At 49.6% G+C, this 19,810-nt stretch overlaps 1 protein-coding gene across 3 annotated transcripts in view; it reads right to left on the reverse strand.

Moving 5' to 3' along the window:
* The window catches only part of SMC4 (structural maintenance of chromosomes 4), a 910,253-nt gene that overhangs the window by 553,953 nt on the left and 336,490 nt on the right, over nucleotides 1-19,810 (reverse strand). For all 3 annotated transcript variants that reach the window (XM_085634717.1, XM_085634719.1, XM_085634718.1), the window contains exon 12: nucleotides 813-998. In XM_085634717.1, the coding sequence (XP_085490843.1) occupies nucleotides 813-998 (186 nt within the window). The remainder of the gene's footprint in view (nucleotides 1-812; nucleotides 999-19,810) is intronic.

Below are 19,810 nucleotides of genomic sequence, written 5' to 3' on the forward strand. Positions count from 1 at the left end.
AGTTTGCAGACCTGAGACTAGCGGGAAAAACACTATCAGAAGTGTGGCAGCGTGATGAAACCGTGAGTTATGCATTTTCTTTTCTACACCATACAATGTCACGTGGAGACTACAGACGCCACCTACTGGCATGCAGGGGTACTGCTAAGAAAAGTTTTCCAGATACAGCCTTATATCTGGACGTTCACAGGTAAGGAATCTGCAGCTAGAGGCCTTCATCGGATTAAGCCATTTTCATAGCAATGCCAAGGGCCCTCTCTTTTCTGAAGGCAGGGGAATCTTCTACAAGAGCAACCCTCTTAGAAGTTTAAAGGGTAGATTCCCCATCTAAGGAGAGAAAAACTGGTACTTGCATTACTCATCTTTCGTTCCATTAGTGGAATACATTATTCAAGTCCACATAGAGCACAGGGCACCATGCTGGCATAAAAACAGTACTATCATAATTCGGAAACAATGAATACTTTGAAATGTTTATGTTTACAGAAAGCAACACCTCCGTTCAATTAGTTCTAAAAATGTGAGCAGGTTTGTAGTCACCTCCATTTTAGGTTAAGAAAAAATGTAAATATATTATAGCAGTTTGAGAGCCAAGAATATGGCATGACAAAAGCTTGGTACACAGGACAACCCAAACTGAAGTTACCAGAAATTACATTTCTAATGTCCATAACAACCTTTACAAACTTATCAATAACGTTTTACAATAAATGATCATCAAAGCAGACATAACGCATATGGAATATAGCAGAAAAAGAATCAAAGTGAAACCCAAGCAGTGTTAAGTGAAATAATTATTTACAAACTATTACCAGTCTTCCATATATTCCAGGAATTTTTCCAGTTTTCTTCTGCTGAATCAGGGCATCAAGAACCTTTCCTCTGCTACGATTTGCTGACAACGAACTTTTGGCTTCCTCTACTTTCTGACGAAGATCTCGAACAGTAGTCCTCAAATTCATTTCCTCTTTCACAAGTTTCTCAAGTTCAATCTCTTTCTATATTGAAAAAAGTAATTAGAAACAATGAATTATTAATTACAATGATCATAATGAACTTCTCTGCACAGTGAACATTTGCTTAAAAAGGTACTTTGTCATATGCAACTGAATCCTTACCGATTGTAGAACTAAGAATGCAACCCTTAAAGACATCAAGTGCTGCTCATTTCAAGCTTCAACCATCAAAAAGACCATATCTGAATGAAGAAACAGAATCCCTGCCTCTGCGCTTCCTATTTTCCCAGCCAATTAACTGGACTAATATCTTAACTGCACAGCTAAGATTTAGCCTACTTAGTTCCTTTTTTTACCAACCGTCTGGAGATATCAGTCCTCACCAAAATGCAAACAGACTAAAAACACCTCCACCAATTTGTCTGGATTCAGACAGGAGCAAAAAGGATAAGAAATCCCATAACTTCAGAACCACGTGTGATCAAGGCAGCATCGCCACTTTTGTGCTTTTGAACTTAAGTTTGCTGCATTCATTTGCATGGATGACTATTTTGACTGCAAACCCTTTTTTTGTGGGGTGTAGGGTGGTAGTAAAGTGCCCCTTTTTGCTGGGTCACCGTCCACTTTTTGCCTGATATCTGATGTACTTTGAGTGTGCACTGGATCCCTGCCAATCAAGTTCTCAGTGCCTGTGTTCTTTCCCCAAACTACACCTGTGTTTCCACAGCTGGCACACCTCAGGCTCACTTGTAAGTTCATGTAAAAGGTACCAGTGGTACAGAGGGCCTTGTGACCAGAGGGCCCCCAAGGGCTGCAGCAATTACTGTGCAATTCTCAGAGAGCCCTCACCAAACACTGCCATTGAAGACTCTTTTGGTCCAGACAAAACTTGAGTCGACAGGGCACGCATCCGTGTATTCCATGCCCACCAAACACTGCCTGTGGCATAGGTAAGTCACACATCTAGCCGGTCTCACAGCCCTTAAGCAGGGTGTGAAGGAACAGCCACATGAGTAATGGGCCCATACAATGTTTGTGTCATTCACAGACATTATATGGGCAGTGGAGCCATATTGAGTACATGAGCTGGGAGTTGGTCATTACAAACACCACAGCTCCATGATGGCTTTACTGAAGCTAAGGAGGCTGGTATCAAATTCCTCAGCATAACAAACCCACACTGATGCTAGTGTTGTATGTTTTACAAAATGCATCCAGAGGTTATATTAGAGATGCCCCCTGAAAAATGACCAATTACCTCATGTCCAGCTGACTGTTCTCTACCAGCCTGTCACACACTTTTGACCCCCTGAGGAGGGACCCTTCATGCTCTTGTGGGTCAGGGACAAAGGCTGATTGGGGTGGAGATGCTTCACACGCAGGAACAGCATTCAGGCCGGTGAGCCTTAAAGGATTCCGGTCCTTTGATATGCTAGCAAGAGCCTCTCTCCAGCTGGTGGAGATACCCGCCCCCTTGACCAAGCCCCACTTTTGGCAATAAGGTTGTGGGAAAATTACTAGTCAGGAGAGGTGTTCCCTCTCTGCCATGACCACCCACCCAAACATGCCCTCGATAATGATGACATCCACCCCTTAGGAAATCCTCCATCTTGAATGGAAATCTGACCAATCGGGTGGGGACATTTTATGGGCATAGTCACCTTAAAGGCAAGTAGCCCATTGGCTACCATCTGCCTGTCTCTGTAATACCCCTAAATTCAGTATTACTGGGCAACGCTGAACCTTGATCTTCAGATTCTTGTGACCCAAGAAGAAAAGGACAAAAATGTTTGTGCATCTGGGCCTTGACGACTACTACTGATTTGGTCCCAGTCCTACCCGCCCACTTCCTGCTCAAAGACCCTGTGAAGAAGCCACCTGCCCCATGGCCAGCGACTTCCAAGAACCCCTGGAAGACTGCCATTCTTCAGCCAAGACCACATCTCGAGAGGACAGTGTCCCTGTCCAAAAATAAAACTCTATCTTCAAGGATTCCGGATACAGGCGGATAGGCGACTCCTGCCCGCTCTGCAATCTACATCCACGGCCAGAGTGGCTTACCTGTCCTATGAAATCCCCCCCAGCGATCCTGACCTCTTCTCCAACGGTGGCTGACCTCTCTCCTGGACCACACAAAGTCGCCTGCAGCCTCAACACGAAGGGTCCCCCCTACTGGCTCCAGTAACATAAATCCAACACCAAAAGGCACACTTGTATCTTCCGCTATGACCCCCCACACACAATTTGAGGAGCCCAGCCTAGGGTGTCCAGGTGTCCCATCATCTCTAAAAACTTACCTACCCATACAGTGGTCATTTCTTCCAGCCTCCAGGCCTGAGCCTGCAGTTTTTTTGCGACTGAGATACCCCATTGAGACACTGAGGGCCCAACGCTGATTCTGCACACTGCACACTGCAACCGGCTGCCCCTGTGCAACTGGTGGTTTAACTTTGGTGCTGCCCATCTAGGCCCACCCCGTGCTGATCTTAACCCACCAAGGCCTGTGCCCTGAAGCCACGAGTAGTTCCCTGCAAACCTTGCCTCTTCGAGGTACCCCAAGTCTCCATTGACTAACATTGGGCCCAGTGACCTCTGCACCCGGCAGCCCCAGTGCTGCTGGTGGTGGTGCAGTATCTGCCTTGAACTGACCTTTGCTCACTGTTAGTTCAAACCCCTGAAGACTGGAATTGCAAGTTGAGTACTTTCCTACTAATGCTTAACACTGTTTTCCCTCCATATGATTGCATTGCATTCCATCTATTGCATAGAAAATGTTATCTATTGCCAAGTACTACTGTATTAAACTGAAAACACAAATATTTCTACTACTATAAAACATTGTTTACTGACTTGCTAAATAATTTCACTGCATTTGAAAAGTATTGCTACTTTTAAACTGTGACTTATCTGCAACCGAGTTCTCTTGGTTCTAAGAATAAAGTAACAAAGTAATAACTTTATACACAATTGGTCTAGTTTTAGCCTACAAGTACGTGCTATAATTTCTTGCCTTAGTGTGTATAATAAAAGCTTAACAAACCTCTGATAAGCCTAACTGCTCAACCATACTACCACAAACAGCTTTTAGTATTATCTACTTAAGCCTCTGTGAGAAAGTGCGTCTTTTGCACGGCTAGCCACACCCCCACACTTTTGCCTTATTTTGATTCTTCCCTAAAAACAAACCCACAATTGGTACTTTTAACCCCTATATATCCCTAGTAAATAGTAACCTGTGTACCTAGAACCTGGGAACTGAAGAGGGTCCCTTCGGACCCTCTCACTGGGACCATGCAACTGTCCTTGCAGCTTGCATGTCCCTGTGAGGGAGAAACCGACAAAGTCAACATGGCACCCTGCCTGGGTGCCATGCCAGTTAACACTGCCTGAAGGCATAGGCAAATCACACCTATAGCAGGCCTCACAGCCATAAGGCAGGAAGCAGGTTAGGGCATATCTGCATGAGCACATATGCTCCCACAAAACTGGGGTCCATTTTCCTAATATTGTAAGTGCCAGGGATGCCACAGAGAGAACATAGGCTGGGAACGCAACAACTCTAGTTCCACAGCATCATGATGGCTTCACCGAACCCAGGAGTGTTTGGTATCAAACTAATCCTTACAATAAATTCACACGGATGCCAGTGTGAGATTTATTGAACCATGTGCCCAGAGGGCACCGCAGAGGTGCCCCCTGAAAACCTACCAACCCTGGTGTAGTCTTTTACCGGCTGTAGGCAACCAGCTACCAACAGACATGTTTTGGATCCCTGGGTAGAGAGACACTGTATTCTGGGTTCAGAAACAATGCACATCCTGGGCAGAAGTGTCACACCTTCTCCCCAGGATGGGCAAGTGCTCAAAGAGGGAGGCTTTAAAGGCCTGCTGCCTTTGTAATGTAACCCCGAACTACTGCTGCTAGCAGCAGAAGGCAGCCTGTGCTTTACACTCAGGGCGGTAAAACCGGCGGGGAAAAATTCAAAATAGGTGGTGTGCCCACCTCTGCCAACCCCACCCCTAAGGCAGAGGAGGCGAGCTGAAGCACAACTTTCAGTCCTGGCCATCTCTGAAGACGGGGAGATCCCTGCTATCAGGGTTAGGTCTATGCTCCCCTTCCAGAGGAGGGTGGCATAATAGAGGGTGTAGTCACCCTAAGTAAGGTGCCCATTGACCTTACCAGTTATTCCCCTAAAACACCTCATACATAGTGTTTTGGTGGCTCCCCCAGACAAAAACTAAATCTGGGACGACCCAAGAAGAAAGACGACAACCCTGCACAGAAGCCTGAAGAAGACTGCCTCTCCACCCAAGGTCCACTGCCCGAGTCAGAGTGGCTCACCTGTGCAGTGAAATCTCCCCGGCGATCCTGATCTCATGGGCAGCGTTCGGAGACCTCGCCTGCCCTCCACAACAGTGCCTACAGTGTCAATTTAGAGGCTCCCCTCAACTGTGACTGGCTCCGGTAAGAAGACTCCAACGTCGAATAGCACCCTTGCCCCTCGAAGCCCCTGGACCTTGGTGAGCTGAACCGACAGTGTCTCTACGAGCCCCTAGATCCCAACTTACCTCTGCGAGTCTTTCACGTCCAACCTCCAGTGCAACAACTGCAGCCTCTTTGCTGAAAGGAGAATCCGTATTGGAAAGCATTGGGTGCCAGACGTAGAATTTGCAACCCGCCGCCCCAGTGCTGCTGCATGTTTGGTGCTGCTTTGTGGCCCCTCCTGTGCTTGACCTGAACCCCAAAGCTTGGCCCCTGCAACCGATCTACTTACCAGCAAGCAGTGTAGCTCCAGCCACGGCCGGTCTCTGGTGGAAAGCATTGGGTCGAACAGATTTGGACCTCTGAACCAGGCCACCCGTGTTGCCGGGGATGAAGTTTTTGCACTTACCCGACCCCTGGCCCCTGCTGACTTTTGGCTACAAAGACTGGAATTGTAACTTGAATACTTACCTGTTTAACCACAATATTGTTTTCCCCTTAGGAAAGAGGTCTTCAAACTTTTTGATGCTGAGACCCGCTTGTCAAACTTTAGGCATAAGGACACCCGTCTGACAAAAATTTCTAGAACGTTATACTTTATCATCGTCAACTATCGACAACTATAAACGCCCCCAATTCCTTCAGAAAATTTTTACTGTGGGGAAATATTAAACAGTGTTTAGCAAACCAAAGGTCAGTGAGCATGGGGGTGTAGTCAAAGGTGTCGCTAAAAACAAAGGGCCTAATTTATGAGGAATTGGCGTATTTATGAAATATGGTGCATTTCTGTCCTTTTCCCTTGCGTTGATGCACAAATTGCTGCCAAGCACCAACACAGGCAGGATTGTTTTTATACAGGAAGGGGCACCTTACTACACAAAAACAATCCAGAGAGGTGTTTTTCCCTTTCTATGTGAGCTGAAGAATGCAGCACAAATGGATAGAGGAAAAACTAGGAGAAATTAAAACATCTCTCCTCGTTACACCTCCACTGGGGAGGCAACAGTTTTTCGAAGCTCCCCAGGTTTACACGTTTTTTTTAAATACATGGCAGCATCAAAATCCATGGGTGTTGCGTGGGAACACCACACAAAGCCCATGGAACACCTCCTTGATGCAGAGTATTTAAAAGCAGTGACTTGGACTACTAGGTCTTACTCCGTATCTATGAACCCATGCAAAGCCATGCAGGTTGACTTTGCACCGCCTCACCTAAGCAGATGTGTCACTTTGTAAAGGCCTGCGCTACTTTATACCTGTATCAGGTATAATGTTTGCAGGGTGGGCGTTCCCCCGCAATAAAGGGTCATAGAAGTGACAGTGAAATCTATGAGATTTCACTGCGATACTTCTAGGACATTACTGCGTCAATATCTTATACCTGCCTCACAGCTGGCGTGAGAGTGATGCAGGCCCTTTCACATGGGGCTTGCCCCATGTGAAAGGATACATTGCTGGAGTATCTTCCGTTTTCAGACACACCCCAGAAATGTGTCACTTTTGCCCCTACAGGTATGTTAGAAATACAGACGTATCTAATTCCTTAAAACATGGTGCGCCATACATTTAATGCGGCACATCCATGTCACAAGGAGGGCGCAGTGAAAACTGTTGCATCGCTGTTTTGTCACAGCGATGCAACCATTTTCATAAATGAGGCCCTCAACGTTTGAGGTCTACATAAAAAATAATGGGCAGCGTAAATTAAAAATAAATTAAAAAGTCTTTACTCAGTGGGAAATGCACTGCAGTACATTATGAGACCTCTATTAGTGAATGCACTGCAGAGGTCTGCATGTAACCAGAGAGCCACAGAATTACATCTTGGTTGGTTCAGTGGAGAATAGCGATGTGTATTTTTAGTGCTGCGAGTTCACAGCCTGTGACAGAAAGCACTGTGAAATGTAAGTTATTATTTTATCCTTAAATTACACACAGTGTAAGATGGAATGCTGCAAAAGGTGGAAATAGTTTTACAATAAAATGGTGCTTTCAAAACGTAGATTTTAGTAATACCAGAGTGTATGTAATGCAAACTTTGTTTTCCATAGCTGTCCCTTCAACACCTCTTTAGGGGCACTAAGGGCTGTGTATATGCAGTTAAAATTAAAAGCAAGCACTTCCCAGCCCAGTTGTTAACGCTTTGCACTTCCACTCAAAAAAACAAATCTTTGTCATCACAAAGCTTGGAGTGATTTGATTAATTAAAGCCAAACTGATCCCAAGCATCCTTTACACTTTTACATTTCATTCAGGGAAGCAGCTGATAAGGATCTAAATTAGCTGTCCCTGGAGGTCTGTCCTTTTTAGGTCTCTGCTACCACAGCTATCCACTAATGCCAAACACGCCCCTCTGACCCCCGGTGAATGTTTTGTCAGAAGGGAGATCAGGCAGAGACTGCATCCAAAAACAAGCATTAAAAATGCAATCGGTCTCGCCTTTCAGTAAGTTAAAGCCAATTGCTTTGCTATACAATACCAGTAGCAAAGCAAATGGCTTAACTTAATCAAAGGCGAGACCAATTGCATTTTTAATACTTGGGGGGGGCGGGGTCAATTACGGATCACAGTTGTGCAAAAAAATGTCTGACACTCCTGTGTTAGGCTTAAGGCTGCTCGCCCACACTACCACTAAGAGCACTTTGAGTTTCACATTGAGCCCTGAAGACTTTTAGAGAACCCCTGGACTCTGCGCACGGTATTACCACCTAGTGGCAATGAACAAGTTACTTCCTTTAGGTAACCATGTATGATTAAGAGACATTAGTTATAGGTTCCTTACCTTTGAAGCCTAGGGGTCATTCGGAATTGATCCGGAGACTTTTTTCCTCAGCAGTGCCCCTGCGTGTTGGTAGGTGGCTTTGGTCGAAACTGGCGTCTTGGTTGACAGGATGACGTCGGTGTCTACTTAAACGTTGCACCTGCATGCTAACGTTAGTTCTTTCTTTTTCCATGCCAGCCTAGCGCATATCAGGAGAGAGTTTGCCCCTTAGTCACTTTTTGACTAAAAAAGTGTGTCTTTAGGTGTCATGGGAAGACGCTGCGGTGTCTTAGACGCCGCCCCTGCGCACCATCAGTTCTGACACTAATTTCCATGCCAGAAGCGCAGAGCCATGAAAGACACTCACCACTGGTGCGCCACAACCAGGGCCTTGCAAAGGAGTCTAGATCCCTAGAAGTCCGTTCGCAAAGTGGGGAGGATAGGTGCAGCGATAAGGAATATATAACTAATGTCTAGGATATACATCCTTACTGAAGGTAAGTAAATTGTTCATCTGAAAGAGGCCATTAGTTACAGATTCCTTACCTCAGAATAGATACCCCAGAAATAACGCTGGAGGAGGGTCTGCGCACCAAGTTCAGACCAGAAAGTCCTGGAGGACCAAACAGGCAAAGTAGCCGTCCCTCCGGACTGGACTATCCAGGCAGTAATGTCTGGTGAACGTGTGCACAGATGCCCACGTGGCTGCCTGGCAGATGTCAATAAATGGGACTCCATGTGACAAAGCAGTAGTTGCTGCCGTAGCTCTAGTGGAATGCACCCCCAGACCCACTGGAGGTTCCTTTTTTGCTAAAGCGTAACAAATCTTTACACAAAGGACAACCCATCTTGAGATGGTACGCCGACCATTCTTGGCACCCATAAAGCCAACGAAATGAATCGCCCATCCGGAAATCTTTAGTGTGGTCAAAGTAGAAGGACAGCGCACGCATCGGGTCTAGATGGTGGAGTCTCTCCTCTTCTTAGGAAGGGTACGGAGGTGGAAAAAAGGTAGGCAGAGTGATAGTCAGTATGATGTGAAAAGGAGTGACAATTTTAGATAGGAACTAGGTTCTCGTTCGAAGCACCAATGCACTGAGAAGAAAGGGAGCTTAGCAGAAAGAGCTTGAAGCTCACTAACCCTGCGAGCAGAGGTGACTGCAACAAGAAAAGCAGTCTTCAGCTTGAGAAACCTAAGAGGACAGTTGTGAAGAGGCTCAAAGGGAGCGCTCATAAGGTGTGAGAAAGTGCCATCTTTCTTGCATGGTATGCCCCCACTTTTTGCTTAATTGCTGAATGTACTTTGACTGAGTGTGCCCTGGACTCCTGCCAATCAGGTGCCCAGGGCCTATGTTCCTTCCCTAAAACCCAAATTGCCATACCCTGGCCACATGTCAGCCCCTGGTAAATTGTACCCTAGGTACCCAGGGCCTTGTGACCTGGGAAGTCCCCTAAGGGCTGCAGCACTTATTGTGCCACCCTTAGAGGCCCTGTACCCTAACACACACACACTGCCCTTGCAGGCTGAGTGTCTAGGAACAAGACAAAACAGAGAGTCGACATGGCACACATCCCTGTGTGCCATGCCCACCACCTACACTGCCCTGGCATACATCAGCCACCCCTCTAGCTGGGTGCCCTTTGCCAGTGGTGTGGGCACAGGAGCATGAGCCCTGTGCCCCTACAGTACCCAGGTCCATTCCTGGGCACTGTAAGTGCAGTGCTGCCATTTAAGAGTACATGGTGCTGAGAGCTCGTCAAACACAAACTCCACAGCACCATAATGGCAACACTGAAGACTGGAGAGTTTGGTATCAAACTTCAGAACATTAAACCTGTACTGATGCCAGTGTGGGATTTAATGTACCAAGCACCCCAGAGGGCATCTTAGAGATGCTCCCTGAAACATAACCTACAATCCACATCTGGTCTGGGACGCTGCCTAGGCTGCCACACAGCAGACATGTTGCTGGACTCCTGGGTAGGAGAGCCCCTGCTCTCCTGGGCCTGTAACAATGCACATCCTGGGCGAGGTGCTAGATCTCCTCCACCAGGATGGTCAGGGGTAAGCTTCAAAGGCATGCTGCCTCTGTGAGCTTCCCCAGGCCACTGGCAGCCCCCACTCTGGCAGTAAACCTGGCTGGAAACCCCAAATAAGGACAGGGGATGTGCCAGCCTGCCAAACCCACCCATCAGGTGGGGGAGGCGAGGTGAAGCACATCTCCATGCACTCGCCATCTTGAAGATGGGAGGCCCTACCCAATCAGGACTAGGCTACTGCCCCCCTACCACAGGAGAGAGGCAGGATAGGGGGTGTACCCACCACAGGACAGGGATCCATTAGTCCCTGCCCTTCACCTACCTGTAATCTAGTATTTAGGGGCACCCTGAACCTTCCTCCCCCAGATTCAAGATTACAAAGAGCAAGAAAGAAGACCTGCCCTGCAGCTGCTAAGAAGAGGAAGACCCCAACTGCTTTGGCCCCAGCCCTACCGGCCTGTCGACCCTCAAACCTGCTCCGGCTACAACCCGGCATCTCTTGGGGCCAGCAACCTCACAAACCCCGGAGGACCTGGCTAACTTTTGGCTCTAAGCACCTGGGACTCCCATGAGTAGAGGCTCTACTCAAAATCACCTTCTAATCCCTGGCATCAGCCCGGAACCGCGAACCCTGCACACTCTGCACCTGCCAAACCTGGCCTGTGCCAGAGTGAACAAAGACCACGAGGACGACCCCCCGGCGACTGTGACCCAGAGTCAGGCACCCAGGGACTTTCCTCGACACTCCTGACGCCTGCAGCCTCAGAACCAGGTACCCGCCCAACCGCGATCAACAGAGGGCAAGATTTTCCGACACCAAAAGGCACCCCTGCACCCGGCGCCCTGCAGCCCCCTGTGCCCAATTCCTTGGTACCTACCTATACTCCAACTACCCAACTTGCCGCTCGAAGTGGTGGTGGCACCTGAAGAATCTTCGTCCCCGAGCTTGCAGTCTTTTTCTAAACCGGAGCTTTCCCATTGAAACCAATTGAGCGCCTGAAGGCTCAAAAGCACCCTGCACCCAGCCGCCCGCGTGGCCCTGGCAGTGTAACCTTTGCACCTATCTACTTCCCCATTTGCCCTGAGCAAGTGACCAGGAGCCCAGCTCCCACAGCCAATATTCACAACCGTACTTACCAGTAACCCAATTTTCTTCCATAGGGGATCATTGTCTGTTTTTCTGTGAAATTTCTTCTGTCGATTTTTGAAAACTTCAAATATTCTTTAAAAATCGTAAAAACTGAAAACGTAATTACTTACCTGCTTTGGGTCCCAGTACTGAGTCTAGGCACCCAGTACTGGATTACAAAAGTAACGAGAACATACTATACCTGCAACTTGAATTTTCTTCCATAGGGTATCATTGACTGTTTGATGAAATATTTTCTAAGTGTAAACTTTTAAAATAGCAAATTATTGTCTAAAATCATAGCAGCAACTAAGTCGACTTTTATCACTTGTTTCTGTGAACTGACCCAGGACTGAATCTAGGATCCAGTCCTGGAATTACAAAAGTAATCCTGAGAGTAATCTATTGCAAATAACTTGAAACGTCCATTGAACTTAATGCATTATTGTGTTTAGAATTGTGTTGCCTATTGCAACAACTTGTAATTATTTACAAAAGTCAATTGCATCTTACCAAAGTATTTACCTAAAGCATCTCATTCTGAGAAAGTATATTTTAATACCTATTGTTGGTTCTAAAATAATACAAGCATACATTTTTTTTATATAAACCATTGGCCTAGAGTTCAGTTATTGAGTGTGTGGAACCATTTGCTGACTGTGTGTACAACAAAATGCTTTACACTGTCCTCTGATACTGCCTTACTGCTCGACCAAGCTACCACTTTAGAGAGTAAGGTTATATCTAACTTTAGCCTCTGGGGACTGTGGACTCTGTACACACTGTACCTATTTGGGAACAGTATATACAGAGTCACTTTCTCACATAAGGTAAGTCAAAACAAGGTTCAAGACCCAAAGACACATTGTGAAAGGAGATAGAGGAAAGAGATGAATAATGCCTTTAAAAAACCTACTTACAATAGGGGAATTAAACAAAGAGGGCTGATCTGGTAGCCAAAGAAGAGCAGAAATGGCTGCCCGATAGCCTTTAAGAGTGCCCAGAGGGGGGCGTGGCTTGGCGCCGACTGGAATGGCCGCCTAACCTCAGAGCTCCGCCGGAGCTAGGGCTCAGTTACCCGTAAATCCGCATTTAAATACGGCCATAGGGGAGTGAAACGCTTATGAAGACATCGGGAGCAATTCTACACCGAATAAACCCAGAAATAAATCGCTGGCTCGGACATCGGAGATCACTGAAGGCGTGCGGACAGATGGTACCGGTGAAAGGGGGCGGCGCAGTCGCGGCCGGGAGAGCGTGAAGACGACACACTGCCTACAGGGAGGGAGAAGCGCCGAGGTCTGCGGGCGCTGCCGGAGGAATCGCCAGCAGTGGAGCAGTGGGGAAGCCCGACAATACCGGCTGGAGACCTCCGTCCGGATGTAGCCTGGAGGCGTGGAAGAACCCGAGCGACAGGAGACTGGAGTGGCGGCAGCGAACGGGGTGGTGCCCCACAGAACTCCTCCGTCAGGTGGCTGCAAAACGGCAGGGGCCCTATATTGAATAACTGTGGAGAAAGGGGGAGACGAGTGGAGACTGCGGATGTCAAGCGGTGAGTGCGGCAAGCGGGGGAGGCCCTGTCGGCCCCACAGCGAACAGTAGTGGCCCTGCGGGAATTGCTCTATACCCCCCTCACACCGCGATCAACACCCCGGGGTCTGTGATACACCGCTGGGGCCCAGGGGCAGTGTGTGCCAGAGAGTCCTAGAGGCTCACAGGGCTGGCCGGACAGCCCGTACTCCAGCCCACCGCGAGAGTGAAAGTAGCACCGGGATAGAGAGGAGCCCCACGCAGCTTCCCCGCGGGCCGCTCGGGGGCGGAACTCCGGGGCTTGAAACTCCAGCCTGCGGTCGGGCGTCCCTGGCCTGCACTGGGCGAGCGGAGGGTAAACAGCCGGTGCATGCGGCGAGAGGGACACGCATTAACCGCAAGCAGAGCGGCAGGACGCACGTCATGGAAGAGGCTGCATGGGGATCCGCCTGGTGAGAACGCACCCGCTCAGGGCGGGAGGGATTGCACGACCGAGGGCCTACGCAAGCACCCTTGGTCTAGAGTGGCGGGCTGAACATTGAGGTAGGCGCAGCGTGGCAGTGGTGGGGTCGCCGGAAGAGCCCAGAATCCCCCGGAGGTCATTGGCGTGGCAGTGATCGATCGGCGCTGTGGCTCCAGTCGGGGGCTGAAGACGAGAGGGTGGTGAACCGCCCGACGCGGAGCGGTGGAGGCCGGGACGCACGCACTGGCCTGGCGCCCTAACACAGCATCCGGACGGGTGGCAGGAATGTCGAGTAAGGCTGCGCCGGAACCCCCCGGTGCAGCGCCGAAGTGATAGGAGGCAAGACTGCCGCCCACTTGTGACCAGCTGGCGAGACAACGGTGAGGACCCAGTACACCCGCTATCAACGCCATACCTGGCTGAGTGCAGACTGATAGCAGCTTCGGAATTTATTGGTGGTGAACCTGCTCCTGGAGAGGCCTGCGGGCGGTAATTGGGAAGGCCGGAGTGCGGAAGAAAGCCAGCCACCGGACACGGTGCAAATATGAGGCCCAAACACAGCTCCACGGTGCAAGTCAATAAACTGGACAAATATGCGATCCCTAAGCAGTCCCAGTCGTCTGCGGAGGGACAGGATGGCAGACAGAGGGAGTCGGAGCCGTCGTTACAATCCATAATGGCGGCCATTACGAGTTTGGGGACCACACTTGAAACGAAAATGGACAAGATGTCTATTGAAATGAACCTTATGAGGGCAGATATGCAGAAAACGACGGACAGGGTCAAAGAAACAGAATCAAACGTCACTGAACTTCAGACAATCACTAAAAGACTGGAGGAAAGAATAAATGCCTTGACCAACCAACACCGCCAAATGGCGGCAAAGCTCGAGGACCAGGAAGGGAGGGCCAAACGCAGTAAGAGTGGTGGGGGTTCCGGAGGGACTTGAGGGGCCGAGTGTAGACCTCTTCCTGGAAGACCTGATATTAAATCACCTCAAACCACAAAGACTCTCCTCATTCTTCACAGTGGAACGGACACACAGAGCACTGCTCCCCAAACCGAAGCCGGGGGCAGCTCCCAGAATGATCATCGCAAAAATCCTGAACTACAGAGACCGGGATGCTATCCTACAGGCCGCAAGGGTTAAGGGAGATGTGAAATATGAAAATGCCACTATCCGGTTCTTCCCAGACTTCACCCTTAAGGTCCAACAAGAGAGGAGGTCCTTTGAAGGGGTGAAAGCCTCCCTGCGACAACGCGGGATAAAATACATGATGTTCTACCCGGCGAAGCTGAAGATTCTTGTGGGCGGAAAATCTATCTTTTTCACAAACCCTCAGGAGGTGCAAGACTGGCTGGACAGTACAGCAGACCATCAAAAGCACACTGGACCTGCCACGGGGGGGGACAGAGCCTGGAAATCGAAGGGTAACATCTGCGGGAGTCGAGGTGGAACGCATACAGAACGCGCATGGAGATCACGGTCCAGCAGCCCGGCTCGGGCTCCACCGAACCAAGATTCTGATACATGAGCTTCCTGCTCTCCACTTTGAAAAAGGCTCCAAAATAGTAATGTGCAAAAAAGGGGGGACGCTGCCCAAAAGGACAACAGGAGGCGAATCCTGGTCCCTAAGCCATCGCGGGACAACACTAACTTTAAACTGTAAACACTGTGCGGAGCACATGCATGACCTGAGCCAGAGACACGTACTACCGAAAGGGATCTGCCGCTTCATGAGGTGGAGAACACTTCTGAGGTGCATAGAGGTAGGACTGAACTCTCCATATGACGCACACTCTTTTTGGCACGGGGGAACAGCCTGGGCGGCAGGGATCGGCTGCTATCCCCTTCCCCAAGGCATAGTTGTTCACAAATTGGGGCGATAGGCACTCTGCTGGTTGGGGATGTGGGTAGTTTGGAACCTACGTGGCAGGGGTAGCAGGGAGGGGGGTGAGGATGTTGGGGTTGGAACTTTGGGGGACTGTATTTGTTTGGTTGTTGACAAGGGAAGGAAAGGGAGGCAGGCGGGGTTGTTATTGGTCGTGTAATTATGCAGCATCGGTCGCATGGTCGGGATACTTGAATTTTGAGGAACACCACACTCCCTGTTCTCCACGTCACACATGCAGTGGGATAAAAGTCTTAAAATTTTAAGTTGGAACGTTAATGGGTTGGGGGACAAAATTAAAAGAAGTATTGTGCTACAGTACATTAAACGCCACTCCCCTGACGTCGCACTACTACAGGAGACACATTTGATGGGAAACACTTGTAGAGCACTTAACAGATGGGGCTACAAAATGGTCACACATGCGGGGTTCACGGCGGGGTCCAGAGGACTGGGATCCTAGTGCGCAACTCTTTCCCCTTTTCGATTCAACGCTCCTAGACAGATCCTTTGGGGCCCTACGTCGCGGTCGCAGGACAATGGGAGGGCCACACACTCATACTGGTGGCGGTATACATTCCGCCGGGTTTGCAAGCACAAAGATTTGGGTGCCTTCTTATTGGGCTTACCTACGGGACGCCTCGTGATTGGAGGAGATTTTAACTCCGTGGTCTCCGGGGAATGGGATAGGCATCCTCCGCGGGATATAGGAGTAGGACAGCAGTGGCTCCCCCAATTCCTTGATGCCTTTGGCCTGGTCGACGTCTGGCGGAAACACCACACCACCAGCAGAGGGTACACTTTCTTGTCGGGAGCACACAATACAGTGTCTAGACTCGACTACATCCTCGCCCCAGTGCAGACGGAGATGACTGTCACGGAAATTGCGCACCTACCCCGGGGCATTTCAGACCACTCGCCGATATGGGCCCACCTCACAATAGGGGACAAGAGAGTCGAAGGCTTAATGCCGGTAAACCCATGGCACCTTAAAAGCCCAGAGACTAGAGCAGCACTGGTAAAGGCCATTGAGCAGTACTTTATAGTCAATGAAGGTACGGTGGACTCACCATCCACTCTATGGGAGGCATTCAAGACCGTCATTAGGGGGCAAGCCCTCTCACTCATAGCGGGTAAGCGTAAAGAGAAAAATAAACAGCTGACGGATATCGAACATGCAATCGTACGGCTTGAGGGGAAAATTGACCGGGAGCCTGAAGATGACTGCTCCCACCAATTGCAAATCAGGGCAGCGGAATATAAGGACATCGCCACAGAAGCGGCAAAAACTCTTGCCTGCAACAAGGACGGGCGTATATATGACCAAGGTGATAAGGCGGGCAAACTCATAGCCTGGCTGGATAAGAAAGAAAGGAAGCAACGGGTGGTGCCAGAGCTCAGAAGCGCTGCGGGTACCATACTAACCGAACCGAGCGACAGTGAGAGAGCTGGCCCTGCACTTTGAGCAAGTATACCAGAGACAGTCTGACCTTACAGAGGACGACTCCGCTGCCTTCTTAGCAGACATTCAGCTGCCCACCCTAATGGACCGGGAACGAGAGGATATGGAAAACGACCTCACTACAGAAGAGCTAATCAAAGCAATAGGTGATCTCAAGTTGGGTAAGGCATTAGGGCCAAATGGCCTTCCTATCGAACTGTACAAGCTTAAACCTGATAAGATAGTGCCATACCTGAAAGCCATGTACTACGATAGTCAGAAGAAGGGAATGTTACCTAAAGATCAGCGCATAGCCACGTTGGTCGCGATTCCCAAACCAGGGAAACCGACGGCGGAGTGCACGTCGTATAGACCTATTTCACTCCATAACGCGGAACCCAAAATACTAGCCAAAGTCTTAGCCAACAGGCTCCGTACTGTCATCACCAAACTAGTGCACCCTGACCAGTCTGGCTTCATGCCTCATCGGAATACCGCCCTCAACCTTAGACGCCTACATGGTGTTCTGGGGCGTTGCCCCGGAATCCAGGAGGACGCCATGGTGGTTTCACTGGATGCAACCATGGCATTTGACACCCTTGAATGGGCTTACCTCTTTGAAGTGCTAAAGAAACTAGGTTTCGGGCCCAAATTTATAGGGTGGGTGCGCCTCCTATATGCCGAACCGCTCGCGAAAGTCTCAGTTAACAACAAGACGTCAGAGCTATTCACTCTTGGTAGAGGTACTAGACCGGGTTGCCCCCTGTCGCCGTTGCTATTCGCTCTCTCGCTTGAGCCACTGGCGGCTTGGATACGCAGGGACGTGGCCATCCGCGGACTCCGGTGGACTGAGGGCTGGGAGGCCAGGATCTCGTTATATGCAGACGATATACTGCTTTATCTGTCTTCCCCGGCGCGTTCCATAAGGGTGGTGTTAGACATATTCGCCAGTTTCTGAAGAAACTCAGGTTTTCGTATTAACTGGAGCAAGTCATCGATTTACATGCTCCACGGGAAAGCCCCCTCCCTCCCGAGAGACTGCGCAATTCAGATAGCGGAGGACGGCTTCCGTTACCTAGGGATATTCATCACTACTGACGTTAAAAATCGGTACGACAAAAACCTGCTACCTCCATTGCAAAGGCTGCGAAGAGATGTAGAGGTCTGGAAGAGGTTGCCCCTGTCCCTACTAGGGAGAGCGGCCCTATTCAAAATGACCCTGCCTAGATTAATCTATGCCCTCCAAAACTACCCAGACACGGTACCGCAAACCTTCTTTGGGGAGGTCGAGTCCCTGCAGAGACCTATTGTGGGAGGGCAGGCCCCGAATTGCGCTAGGCAAGCTCACATTGGGGTGGTATGATGGAGGTATAGCCCTTCCGGACATCAGGAAATATTATTGGGCAGCGCAACTGGCAGCAATAAGCCAATGCCAGTACTTAAGTGGCGACGACCCAGCGTTCGGAATGGACAGGTGGCAGCTGCCGGGGGGTAACTTCACGAGATCCCTGTATTCCAGACCCACTAGGTATCTGCTCACTGGCCCCACGAAGCACGCAGTCCAGGTGTGGCATGTGGCCACCAAAACCCTGGGGTGGGCAAATAAACTTACGTTAGCAACCCCCCTCTGGGATACAGAGAAGCTGGGTACTCTGGGGCGTAGCAAAGGATTTGCAAAATGGGACCTAATCGGCATTTCGCACATTGGGGACTTATGGGGGCGGGATGGAGTGGTGACGTTTGCTACACTGCAACGGACATACGAAATGGCGACGTCGGAACACTTCCGTTATACACAGATACGGCATGCCCTGCAAGCCGCCATCCGACCCGGCTCGGAGCTCCCTGAGGCATCCCCACTTGATGATAGGCTGCTTGATGGTCATCTGCCAGACAAATGTATTTCTCTCACATACAAAAAACTCATCCATCACACCCCTGACCCCCTCGTGGCACTCAGGGAGAAATGGGTAAGGGATGGCCTGGAGGTGGACGATGAGGAATGGCAGGAAGCACTCTCCTTCTCCAAGGGAGGTGGCTATATCGGCGAAGCTAAGACTAATACAACTAAAGATTTTACATAGAGCCTACATATCAGGGGCCCAACTAGTCCACATGGGGAGTGGGGCGGACGGGATGTGTAGGAGGGGATGTGGAATGCAGGGTACATTCCTACACGTAATCTGGGAGTGCCCAGTTGTTCATGGCTTCTGGCGGTGCACACTGAAAGTTGTGAGTGAGGTGTGGGGAGTGCCCTTGCTGCCGGAGGCCAAGAGATGCCTCCTGAATGTGTGGGAGCCCACAGATTTAACTGTGCACGGGAGGTTGTGGGCCACACTTGGGCAGACGGTGGCAAAGCGAAACATAGCGCAGCTGTGGGGGGCCGCTACGCCACCTACGTTAAAGAAATGGAAGGAGGATATGGACTGGTGCATGATCCGCGAGAAAAAAGTTTACGTAGCACGGGGTTGTCCCAAAAAATGGGTGGCGATTTGGACTAAGTGGAATACATACCGGGGAGGGATATGTGAGCCGCCGGCTATCACGTCATCAGAGGACCACTGTACACTGTGAACCGCAATGTATGTTTAATGTAGCTCTGCCTGCAGCGCGGAAGAGAAAGTACCGACGCATGTGTAAACCGATGCAATTATATTATGTGAGATGTGATGCTGTGTAACATGACCTAAGTTTCTATGTTTAAATAAAAAGTTTAAAAAAAAAATAAAAAAAAAAGTGCCCAGAGCCGAGCCCTGCTGGGCCAAAGAGAAGGAACAAAAGAACCTCCGAATGAAAGGCAGAAAGCCTTTGCTGTGCACCATGCCACAAACTTGTTCCATCAACAGGCGTATATAGTCTTAGTGGAGGGACGCCTGGCTGCCAACATGACATTACAAACTTCGGGTGGAAGGTCAAAAGCTGTCAACTGTAGCCGCTCAATCTCCGCACAAGGATGTGGAGGCTGGACAGGTTTGGGTGGAGAACCGTCCTCTGCTGCTGCGACAGAAGATCCTCCTGAAGGGGCAGTCTGATCGGAGGATCGATAGCTATGCTCAGGAGCTCGGGGTAAAAGACTCTTCGTGCACCATACAGTGCCACAAGAATAATTTGGGCCC

Source organism: Triturus cristatus, chromosome 11 (genome assembly GCF_964204655.1).
Source record: "Triturus cristatus chromosome 11, aTriCri1.1, whole genome shotgun sequence".
Lineage (NCBI taxonomy): Eukaryota > Metazoa > Chordata > Amphibia > Caudata > Salamandridae > Triturus > Triturus cristatus.